The sequence below is a fragment of the Dromaius novaehollandiae genome, chromosome Z (assembly GCF_036370855.1).
Source record: "Dromaius novaehollandiae isolate bDroNov1 chromosome Z, bDroNov1.hap1, whole genome shotgun sequence".
Taxonomy (NCBI): domain Eukaryota; kingdom Metazoa; phylum Chordata; class Aves; order Casuariiformes; family Dromaiidae; genus Dromaius; species Dromaius novaehollandiae.
The window spans coordinates 65,943,615-65,956,451 of NC_088132.1; the positions used below are offsets into that span (position 1 = coordinate 65,943,615).

The 12,837-nt window shown below is 36.3% G+C and overlaps 1 protein-coding gene across 1 annotated transcript in view; it reads right to left on the reverse strand.

Annotated features, from left to right (window-relative positions):
* LOC112995762 (integrin alpha-2) overlaps window positions 1-12,837 on the reverse strand; it is a 71,182-nt gene that overhangs the window by 33,289 nt on the left and 25,056 nt on the right. Inside the window, exons 3-7 of the mRNA XM_026120953.2 lie at window positions 8,155-8,264; window positions 6,844-6,935; window positions 2,731-2,845; window positions 2,218-2,345; window positions 906-1,054 (exon numbers count right to left, since the gene is read on the reverse strand). Coding sequence (XP_025976738.2) covers window positions 906-1,054; window positions 2,218-2,345; window positions 2,731-2,845; window positions 6,844-6,935; window positions 8,155-8,264 — 594 coding nt within the window. The remainder of the gene's footprint in view (window positions 1-905; window positions 1,055-2,217; window positions 2,346-2,730; window positions 2,846-6,843; window positions 6,936-8,154; window positions 8,265-12,837) is intronic.

Consider the following 12,837-nt stretch of genomic DNA (forward strand, 5'->3'; position numbering starts at 1 on the left):
TCAAAGAACTGTCAAAAAGATAAGGTAGGAAGTGGGGAAAAAATAAAAACAAGTATGGCTGGATATTGCTGGTAGAAATGTAGATTCTAGGAAAAACAAATTTTTTGTACAAATATTTCTGAATAAAATGTTTTTTTTGTCAGATCTAGCATCAAAATTTTTGTGACACCAGAGTAGTCAGGAACTGGCTCCACTAACTTCAAACAACAGGTGAGGTAGACTGAAAACAGGTCTCTTCATACTACCAAAAATTTTGGTTCCACTTAAGGAAGAATCTGTCCGTAAGTAGGCCATTGATTCAGTTGGTATTTAGGAAAAAAGTATAGTCCTTGACCCAACTGCAAAACAGCATCTTCCTAATGAGGAACAAACCTGATTTGTATACGTATTCAGAGTCATGGTAGGTCATTTTAAGTTCTTCCTATATTTCATACTGCTAGTGCTGCATTGAGAGACTGGCACTGGACAAGAGATTTTATTTTCCCTACAGTCAACCAAGGCCTGACTTGCAAATACAAATGTTACAGTCTCCCTGAATCAATGGATAAACTTTGCTCCTTTCAACAGTTTTGTATCTTCCCTAAAAGATTGTCGGCAGTGTTTGGTGCACTGTCATGTTAAGGCATTTCAGACAGTCCCTTGGGTTCCACAACTACTTTATTAGGGTAGAATTTAACCCAATGGGATATGCTTTTCAGCAAGCCTAGTTTATGCATCCCTATACTGTTCTGCACTGGGCACTGTAAATGTACCTGGTGGATTCTGCCTGGTGCTGCGAACCTCCTCAGAGGCTCTGAGCACTTGCACTCCCAATGGGACAAGAATCAGCAAATGAAATTCAGGACGTGCTCATCACCTTGCTGGATAAGTTATGTAGTACCACAGTAATGATGAATGTGTTTTACCTTGCATAGTCAATGGCTTTGAAAGTATTAGTCAAATCTCCTCCCTTCTGATAGGTTCCCTCCATTGCTTTAACAACGTCATCCTTTGCTTTATATTCATTCAAGTTGAACACTATGCGTGGATCATTACCATATTGAATTAAACCCACCTATACAATAAAGAAATTATGTTAGATTATCATACGTTACTGTTATGCAGAATCATGAGTTAAACTATTCATCAGGCCGGAGTAAAAGATCTACAGATGCATGTGGGGTTATCATTTTCTTTCAACACATGCAAAACCAATTAATACATGTTTGGAATGTAAAGAAAGCTAAATACTCTTGCATATTATGTCATTTATTATGTACTACAATATGTTAATGCAAACAATCTGAAATTGTAGTCATTAAACATTTGTTCCACTTACTTCCAAAAACATTTATGGACAAAAACAATACTGAGAGCTCTGGGAAAAATCAGAAAATAGCAAAAATTCTACAAGCTGACAGCACCTCATACTGATCTTGCCTAAGGAAATTCTAATGGTTAGTTACTTCATAGAACTGCAAATCCTGCTTGTTTTTAATACAGGTGAATGCTAAAGAAATATGCTAAGATGTACACTTACTACAAAAGAAAAAAAAAGAGAAGAGGATGCTAAAGCTGAGGTTCAGAGAGGACTTATGACACTGAGCAGGAAGCCTAGCTTTTAAGACCTAGCTTCCAAAGTAGCCCAGTGAGGAAGGCATCCTTGGGGAGAGAGATTTCCAGTAGCCCTTGTCTTTGTTCACAGAACTGTTTCTGGAAAATGGACAACTGCAAAGACAGAACATTTTTAAAAACAGGAAATAAAATTTTCCCTACCATCATCAAATTAAAAGGAAAAAAGAACTTCTGAAAGTTCAGATAGTAACCAAGCAGGAAAAATTCCTGTTCTAAAAATGTAGGGCTTGAAAATTAAAAGCTGTATGAAAATCTCACTAGAGAAACTGTTCTACTATTCATGCCTCCCTCACAGATTACATTTTAATGATTCTTATACCTAATATATGAAGGAGATCTGACTCCATTAGATATAACCTAGATTTCTCTATCAGCTGATCAGTGTTCTACATCACATTATTAAATCCTTTTGGAATACATTAGTTGTGAGCTAGAAGCCCCAGTCCTGAAAGATAAAGGATGACTGCATAAACCAGTCTTGAGGGAGATACTATAGTTATGCTAAAGCATACTCGGTTTCCTTTAAAATTGCAGAATTTGCTAATAAAACCCATTGCTTTTTTTCCTTTTTCTTTGTCTTTCTCAAAGATGTCTTTGACTTACCTGGGTTTTGGTAGGGCCGATATCTAAGCCCTGTACAAACTTTTTCAAAAACGCACTCACTGCGTCCCAGGGATAAATGCTGTTTGACTCATCACAAACCACCACAACATCTATGACAGAGGAACATTCTAAAACCAAAATAAGAAACACATATTAAATGTACTTTCAGTCTCAATTTACTTACAACTCTTGGACTAAATCCGTAAGTGCATGCTTGGGTCTTATATAGGCCAACACTTCAGAACAGGAAGGTTTTGCCAGAATGAACTCAATAAAAGCATATGCAGATTTTTAGCTTGTTTTCACTTTCACTGCTCTAGTGCAATGCCTCTGAATTCAGAGTGAGCCCAGATTCATATCAGCATTAGAGCAGAATCTGTCAATCCTTATCGGATTTTGCTCTCTGTACATACACGTTTTAAAAAATGCCCACGTAAGTGTCCCCAACACAACGTATCTTGATTTTTTTTGATCTGTTTTTTTATTGAATCTGTTTTGCACATGTTGCCTTACTTTGAACAGCAGGAGAAAAGCTTCTTAGGATCTGGAAACTTGGACTGATTTCAGAACAGACTCCTGTTGCATAGTATTGGCTTCCACACTGCTGTGCCCACAAGGGACCACAAGTCTTTAAAAATAACAACAAAAAGAAGCTATAAAAATAACAAATACGTGTCTCACTGTATCCACATACAAAACCATAATAAGTAGGACTATGAGAATATAAGATGGGATGAGCCCTCTTGGGTTATTGGTACAAGTCCCTTGCTATCCCAGTGACAGTATCATACTTTGATTTCTCATAAAAAAGATTCTCTATTCCTGATCATCCTTCCACTTCCTTCTGCAAACTATTTCCTCCAAGCTATGCACAGCTATGACTTCTAGAGAGTGTGATAAGTTTGCAAGGAATCTGTTACTTTAGTTCATCTGCTTTACAAACTATTGGATTAAAACTAGTTTTGGTATTTGCACTCTGCTTATATGTATGAAAATAAGTACTCCCACTAACCAGGAGGTGGCATCATACCCACAAGCGAGCGCATTTAGGTCTGAACATGCAGAGGTAAGATTGCAATATGTCCTATTACTATGACCAACATGACAGGACCAAAACTATTTGTGAACAATGCACACATACATGGAAGTATTAATTTGAGAAGCTTCTTCCCAAAGGAAGTGAACTTTGTCAAAATATTTGTAAGTTAAATTTCTTCACCTCTCAGCCTCCCAGTATGCACAATCCTACGCAACAGCAGGCTGCAGCTAGAAGTTTTCCCCCAGCCCACATTCCCCTCAGCCACAGGTTTCTTTGCTTCTCGGAAAAACAATCATGATTCTTGCTGAAAATAATGACTACAAACAAAAAAAAAAGTTTTCTGCTGGATCAACCATGTGGTTTCATGACAGCTAGATCTCATGAAAGGAAACGTGGTTGGGAAGCGGAAGAGTGCAGTATTATCTCTTTACACAGTTAGCCATATTGTGAAACCTCCTCAGAATTCAAATATCTGATATTAGAAGGATTTTTACAAAAAATACCTAGAGGAGAAAAGACAAATACTGAGACACTATTTTGTTATGTGGTTATTCGGGGGATTTTTTTTTCTTTTTTTTAAGAAAATCACATGAAGTATTGATAGGTACTCAAGGAAAAAATACATAACCTCCGTCCCACAGTTCTGAAAGAAACGATAGCTTCATTACTAACACTTTCTCATTCCCCTGTCAAGTCAGGAGAACCTGGAAAATAGAAGATGCACCATCTCTATTTAGAAAGTGAAGAGAAAGTGAACAGCATTCTCATCCTTTTCTCAAAAGTACTGAAAAAACAAGTAATTAAAGGCAGAAGCAAATGGAAAATGAGCTAAATGTAGCGTAGGTTTACCAAATCCAGATCTCATCAAACTATCCTAATATATTTGTCAAGACGACAATTTCTAGAAAAGCGGAAAGCAGTATACCTAAGTTATCTGATCTCCAAGTCAGTGCTCTACAGGTTACCACATGGGACATGATTAGTTTTACTGGAAAATATAGCTTTTTACAGGGGTGGGAGGTCACAAAGAAGTAGTTATACTGGTAACTATGAACCTGGAGGAGAGCTACTATTATTTATTTATGGATCTCATGTGCCTGTTTTTCCAGTTTTATCCTGTATTAACAGTAACTCAAATTTGTGATGTTAATGATCTCAGAACAAATGAATAGAAATGTTCTCATAAGCTTTGCTGAATTTCATTAGAGAGGGAAAAAAAAGTAAAATGTTCTACTTCTAGGATTGTTACACTGAGAAATTTAAGAGTCATCAGTAATACAGGAGAAAACCAGGAAATCACATATTAAGAACTGATGAACTTGAAAACCAGCATATTAGACAGGGGCATGGACCTGCCCTTAAGGACTGCTTTTAAGAATTGTGGATGTATCCTGGGAGCTCAGTGGGTGGAAAAGACTGAGATGCAAGTGGACGGGCACTGGCTGATTACAGGGTGACCATCAGCAGGCAGCCAGCATACAAAGGATATATGGCCTGAAGATATACATCAAGAAACACTTCCAGTTGAGAAAGGGAAATACTAAATCCACTGTGTAATCGCATGACTCTCATGTGGAATACAACATACATCTGGTCAGTCATGTTCAATAAAGGTAAATTTTAAAAAGTGTATTTTGGAGAAAAAACTGCGGGATTGCCTACCAAAACACAGAATGAAAGAAAATGATTGTGTGTATTAAACAGAGAAGGGAGATTTTACACCTTAGAGAGATGGGAGCTATTTCAGCTGAAGGAACAACACTGCCACAAGAACAAACTGATAGAAACTTAGACTAGGAAGGAAAAAAAAAAAAAGCTGTTAACCATCAGAGGAGTGAAATTCTAAAACAACGTTCCAACAGGACTAAATAGGCCTCAGAAAATTGAAACGTGCATGTGTAAATGACCACTCTTTGCCTAGGATACCTGTGAGAAACAATCATGCTGAACGAAACAGCTGAAACAGCAGGATCCACCAGCTAACACGCAGGTGCACCAGGCAGGGTTACACTCAAACCCAACAGCCCGGATGCCTTGGAGAACACGGGCATGGAGAACAGCCTGGGCAGAGCTGCGGGAAGCTGGTCATGCCGAGAGCAGCAGCAGGACGGGGAAGCAGCACAGCGAGCAGGGGCAAAGAAGCCCCAGGTGTAACGCGAAGACCCTCTCATAGCAGAAAGCTGCAGCTGAGACAGAGTCTCGGAGTGAAGTCCTGGCTGAGGGACTTGCAATTGTAATCAAAGACAATCTCTGCTATTGTCCAAGTCAAGCCACACTAAGACATGGGACTTCTGATATCCTTTGTTGCTGAGTCACAGATAAGCACCAGTTTCTCCTTCTGTCAAAAAGAATGCACCTCACCAAAGAAGTGGCTAACCGTTCAGGTCAACATTCAATTTTTTTTGTGTGTGTGTGTGTGTGTGTGTGTGTGTGTGTGTGTGTGTGTGTGTGTGTCTTTATGCTATTTAGGTAGTCAGACAACACTGTATGGATCAGGAAAGCCTTTTTAACTGAAAGAAGTTCAAGCATAACATGAAAATGTAAATTTTTCTGCATAAGATATTCTAAAATTACTGCAATTACTAATACTGACTCAAGTGGGAATGCACTGGACAGTATTAGCAGTAATTAAAGGCATCACCCAAGAGACATAATCAGATTTTTAATCAATATCTTCTCAAGCCAGCAATCAAGAGAAGTGCTGTTGCTGCAATTTAAACTTATGATTTACCTTACTGACTTCAGGAGAGCTGCTGAAAAGCCTGGAGTTATACCTACTTTTAAGTACTTCAGTGAACTGGGGTATATGATAGTGAAGATAAATAGTTGAATACGTGCATGATTACTAGCAAGATGCAGCAGAAAAAATAAAACATTTAAAGTGAGCCAATAGAGGCTAGAGTCTCAAAACTGCCGTTTACCGTTTCACTTAGTTACTGCACATGCCTACAATGTGTGCACTGTAAATTGGAATACACCTGCATCCCAAGAGTCTTCATGTGTGTTGAACAGGCCTTAACTTCCTTTCAGTCATGAAATCTCAGTTTTACAGGCTCCAAAGAGACTGGTTTGCAGAATGTATGCATAGACAACACATCCATCTCCAGCTCACTGACCAAATAAACTACACTGGTAAAGTAAAAGGCAATTTCATGGGACTGGAAACTCCGACATCTCAGGAGAACAGTTACTGGGTAAGTGCTTTACCAGCTATACTGTTCAAAGTGGAGGAAAGATCCCATAACGCGTTTTGAGAGCACAAGACCAGTTTACATCTATCCATGATGGAAATATTCCTGTCTATGTCGTCTAACCTATATTACAGAATCTTTAATTATATGTTTGGTAGGTTTCTTCCATGGGATCTTTGGACAAATGAAGAAGGAGACAATTCCTAGTTTTCCTGATTTTGTAACCTAGGTAATGATAGCTGGATGAAATATTTTAAAATATGCAAAATATGTATTAATTTATGCTGCATAATGAAATATATTCAATTTGGACTTAATTAAAAAGTGTGTAGAATTACAGTTTCTTCATTCTCCACAGAAATTTCTGTGTTTATTGAATATATCACTGACACGCACCAGAAATCCTCCCGTTTTTGAGTTCTGTATCAGAGTCAAGCCAAGGTTCATTTCTTCCTTTATCTCAGTCACATTTGGAATGGTTGTTAAAGCTAAAATAAAAAGAGATTAAATAATGACACGATAGTAAATAAGATGCACAAGCAACTTACTGAAGTTTTTCTAAAACTTTTTTTCTCAGGATCTAAGATCCTTCTTCCAAAGGCCTGTATAAAATTTTGTGGAAAGAGAAAGCTCAGCTGTGTGAAAAATTTGCTAAACATGAATGTTAATTCATGTTAATTCATAGATGTTAATTAAGTATGGGAGAAAATGCCATTTAGAGTGCCTTCCCTCAAGAGTTAAGGCAACAGAATGGAAAAGAAGACAATTTCTTCCTGTAAGGATTTTTGGTTGGTTGAGTAGCTACAGTTGGGTGGCTACTGTTACAATCCACAGGACATCAAATTCCTCTGATTCAGTATTAAGCTTTAGACAAAAATGTTAAAGGACCTGTGGATGCCAGAAATGCTTTGCACCATGAATAAAGTTACAGTAGGCATCTCAACATACTGTATTATGTTCAGAGAAAAAAAAAATCTAATTACTGTCCTCTGTCATTCTGTATTTTTACTGCATTGAAAAGTGAATCTCATTCGAAACTTAATCCATAAGCACACAGAGGCAGAAATGGCTTCATATAATATGTTGACTAAGTAAGTGCAATTCAAAATGAGAAGGTAATGAGAACCCGCAAGTTTAATGTAAATATATTATAAATATTACTACTACTTACAATGTTAATAATAGGGCTGATACAAATGACTAAGAAAGATGAGAGAACTGACAGAGGCAGAACAAAAAGTTTTCTCAGAAAGCTATATAGCAAATAGTAGTAATGATAATACAGTTCTAGAATAAGCTGATTCCAGAAATCAAATCCACCTCAGCAATGTGTGAAACAAATGGCAAAAAGACAAAAAAGTTCATGTGAGTGTCACATGGGCAGCTGTAAAAAGCAATTATGTGCAATCAATTTTAGAACTCAAAAAATATAATTGCAAGGAGAGAGAAGATCATTAGAAATGGCCTTATAAAATACAGTGATATCCATGTTTTATTCTTGAAGGGGCCTAAGACCAAGGAATGGTGATCTTGTCAACGAAAGTGAAATTCCTCTGAATTCCAGTGTGACATTCACACAATCTCTGCTGACACCCATTTTTGTTATTGGTCTTGCTACTTGCTCATTGTTCTTTTGACATATTGGCCTGGTACAAAAATGAGGAAAAGCTGAACAATTATAGTGAGACATTACTCATTACAACTTACCTTGTAAATTCAATTTTTTGCATGTGGTTTTGGATGTACCAACAGGACATGCATAGATATCTCCAGTTCTATTAGCTGGATAGCCACTCCAGGGTGAACCAACCAACAACCTAAAATAACAGGAACTTCATTAGTTTTTTAATGACACTGGAAAGGACCATTGGCAATGTTACAAAGCAAACTGAAGGTAACAGGTAAAGAGGCTTTCCAAAGATAAAGCACCTAAGGGTTCTCTCCAGAACTGTCCAGAAGGTGAGCTTTACTTAGATGTTAATATACTGGATTCAGTAGGTAAGGGGCAACTTTGGCACAGAATCCTCCAGGGACTAGACCAGCTCAAATATATATACTGTTGCTATTGTGATCTCAAGCCAAAATGTCAGAAGGGATACAGCAAAAGTATTGATATATACTAATACATAAAAAAAAATCAGATACATACATTGTGAATTGAAAGACGACATTTTTTATTCTCCTGCCAGGTAACAGTTAACTGATTCCTTTTAAGTTATTCTTTTAACTGATAAAAAAGCATTTCCTACAGGATCTACTCAGCAACAGCAAAGCACTTCTGTCTGACTTTCAACCCTACCACACCTTGAAAACACTGAGTCAGAAAGAAAATATGGCAGGTGACTGCAGACTGCTGCACCTTGAACAAGATCTTTAAGACTTAGGAAAATTTCTGCATATGCCATGAAGTGATTCGCTTTCTATGAGTCATTCCTTGGCCTGCCATGAGGCTCCCACTCCAATATCCACTCCTCAAAACACCGTTCTCAATCTCTAATCTCAGAAAATTTAAAAAACATCTAACTCGCCCCATGGGAATACTGCTTAACAATACCTGTGTTTCAGCATAACTCTCTAAGAGGCTGAGACCACTGGACAGTTTAGGACAGTGTAGGACTAGAAGAGAAAGATAACTCTGTGCAATTTTACACAGAGTGACATGTGGGTAAAGCGAAACATGACCAAGAACATGAGACCCTCAACAGATACCAAAAAAGTGAACTGGCTGATTAGAAAGCAGGAATTGTGGGTATTTTCTCCAACAGGAGAAAGTAGGAATTTCTGCTTATGCAGCAAAATCTCTGGTAGTAGACTATAAAAGGACAAGCAATGGAACCTCAGTATGGAATATGGAGTTTGATTAGAAAGATTGCTAAAAGCTCAATTTGCATCCCCTAAAACTTAATTAATGTAAATGTTAATGTAAACACATTGCACCATAATAACAACACATTTTATAACATGATTATGTTTCAAAGTAATTGCTATATATCCCACTAAGTTTCCAGGGATCATCCAATTTCATTGCTGCAATTTAAAATAAATAAAATTAGTTTGAATAAAATGGGCTCAATAAAAATACATAGTTTTAGATGACAAGCAAGAGTTTGAATCCTTTTCAGCTTTGCCCTAAGGAAAATACTATCTGCATTTTTTTTTAGTTTATTTCTTCTCAATTAAACACAAACTTAAGAATACAAATAATATTATTCCATTTTACCAGTTCAGTTAGGAGAAAATTCACATTCTATTTTCTTTGCATACAAATATTTTAAAAATATCTACCTCCTTCTTAATTACCTTGTTGAAAAATAGTGATTACGCAGGCAACAGAAACAAGTTTTGTGCACTTTTAGCTTCTCTAAACCTGCAATTCAGGCTCATATAAATACTTCTCTATAAAAATAGTGTATGCTACAATCGCTGCAAGGATGCCTCTGACCTCATACTTTTTCTGCACAGTGAAAACCAGAACCAACATTGCTCAGGACCAAACAACCAGAGCTCACTAGAAACTCCTCCTTAGGACGCATGCTGGTAGACCATACAACTAGCAAACACTTGCAATGACACATAGGGCTGGAGCCGGTGAAGTCACTGACAGAGGGAAGACAAGGTGTTACAGTCTCTCCCCTTCTTAAGCACTACAGAGCAGTATACAGCAATCAAATGCTACCTGGGCTAATAGGAGAGAGAAAGGGCTAACCATTTTCATAGAAACAAAAAAGGAATAAAAAAGAAAGGACAGCATAAGGGCATGTGGAATGCTGTAAAGCTGTTTCAGTTTCAGACATTAAGTTTCAAGCCGAATACTGCACTGCACACATTTGTAAGTATTCACATGTATTTTCTATCTTTCCCAAAAGGCAAATATAATTCAGAATCCACACAGGAAGACAGCTGCTATTTAAAAGAATGACCTTAAAGGATCTTGGAAATACCCCTACGTCACCCTACCTTGCCACGTAACTCGCTGTAATTGTCTGGACTGTGCTGGGATCGTCCTGCAGCAACGGGTTATCTTGAAGTCTAAAGCTCATTGTTTATACAGACAGAGTGAAAATAAGAAGCACCAGGAAACTTCTCTGTGATGATCTCACTCCTCAAATAGTTGAGCCATAATCATTTTCTTGCCCACATTTGTACACTCAATTAACAAATGGTTGATGTGAATTAAAGATTCCCAACTCGTGCTTCCGCTGCCGAGGGGACTGATGTGGCAGCCCTTCCCTCAGGCCCTCTCCCAAGTCTGCCTGGGAACGGCATTTGCTCTGCGGGAACCAGAAACCAGAAAGCTTCCACCTCCTTCAACTATACCTACAGTAGGGAAAGGCACCCTAGCAAACTAACTTGAGAGAAAATGTCTTTAATTAACATGATGTTAAACATGATTAGGTAGCTGGAGACAGAGGTATGTTAGAAGTCTGCGGTTAACACTAGAGTTTCGACTGAGAGGTTCTTGAGATGGGCCTATACATTAAAAGGCAATTACAACCCTGATATAGGGAACTATGATGATAAGAATGTGCGTTACATATAAATCTGGATCTGTGTGCCAAAATATGACTTTAAAGCATCATTGTTCTCTCTCACACCACCATAAAGATGCAACTTCTGCAGACACCAGCCTCCCTGCTATCCTGGCAGGCCGGCCAGCGGCCAGCAACAGACGAGCGCTTTGAGCTCCTGCTGCCCCAGACCAAACTCTAACCTTGGGTCTGGCCCAAGTCTACCTGCAACTCCAAAAGTGGAGCTTGGCATCAAGAAACTTGATACAAGCTGTTATCTCCCACTGCCACCCTTTCAGCCAAGGCCTGGGGCTCTTGAAAGACTCTCCCCACCACCACTTAAAAAAAGAAAAAAAAAAGAGAAAAAAAAGAGAAAAAAAAGAGAAAAAAAAGAGAAAAAAAAGAGAAAAAAAAGAGAAAAAAAAGAGAAAAAAAAAGAGAAAAAAAAGAGAAAAAAAAGAGAAAAAAAAGAGAAAAAAAAGAGAAAAAAAAGAGAAAAAAAAGAGAAAAAAAAGAGAAAAAAAAGAGAAAAAAAAGAGAAAAAAAAGAGAAAAAAAAGAGAAAAAAAAGAGAAAAAAAAGAGAAAAAAAAGAGAAAAAAAAGAGAAAAAAAAGAGAAAAAAAAGAGAAAAAAAAGAGAAAAAAAAGAGAAAAAAAAGAGAAAAAAAAGAGAAAAAAAAGAGAAAAAAAGAGAAAAAAAGAGAAAAAAAGAGAAAAAAAGAGAAAAAAAGAGAAAAAAAGAGAAAAAAAGAGAAAAAAAAGAGAAAAAAAAAAGAAAAAAGGAAAAAAAAGGAAAAAAGGAAAAAAAGGAAAAAAAAGGAAAAAATAAAAAAAAGAAAAAAAAGGAAAAAAAAGGAAAAAAAGGAAAAAAGGAAAAAAAGGAAAAAAAAAGGAAAAAAGGAAAAAAAAGGAAAAAAAAAGGAAAAAAAGGAAAAAAAAGGAAAAAAGGAAAAAAAGGAAAAAAAAGGAAAAAAAAGGAAAAAAAAGGAAAAAAAAGGAAAAAAAGGAAAAAAAAGGAAAAAAAAGGAAAAAAAGGAGGAAAAAAAGGAAAAAAAAGGAAAAAAAGGAAAAAAAAGGAAAAAAAGGAAAAAAAAGGAAAAAAAGGAAAAAAAAGGAAAAAAAAGGAAAAAAAAGGAAAAAAAGGAAAAAAAAGGAAAAAAAGGGAAAAAAAGGAAAAAAAAGGAAAAAAAAGGAAAAAAAAGGAAAAAAAAGGAAAAAAAAGGAAAAAAAAGGAAAAAAAAGGAAAAAAAAGGAAAAAAAAGGAAAAAAAAGGAAAAAAAAAGAAAAAAAAGAAAAAAAAGGAAAAAAAGGAAAAAAAGGAAAAAAAAGGAAAAAAAAGAAAAAAAAGAAAAAAAAAGGAAAAAAAAGGAAAAAAAAAGGAAAAAAAGGAAAAAAAAGGAAAAAAAGGAAAAAAAAGGAAAAAAAGGAAAAAAAAGGAAAAAAAGGAAAAAAAAGGAAAAAAGAAAAAAAGAAAAAAAGAAAAAAAAGAAAAAAAAGAAAAAAAAGAAAAAAAAGAAAAAAGAAAAAAGAAAAAAAAGAAAAAAGAGAGAGAGAGAAGAGTGATTGAGCACTAGCTGTTCAGCTGTTCCAAAGTCTAAGACTTACTCCAACCCTAACCCTTGCTATTGGCATAACCTAGAGTTAAAGTTAAAAATAAGCAATTTTGTCTCTGTCAGCATGAGTATTTGAGCTTACTCCATGAGCTTTACACTGCTCAGCAGTAATCTGGGCTCTGAAGCTCCTGCTTTTCCCAATCCCAAACTTAACTCCAACACAAACATCTGTTTACACCAGAAAACTATCACTCTTTACTCTTTTACACTCAGTCCACTTTTAGAACTTAATATGCACAACTTTATTTCACTTTTTCTAGCCCTAAAATT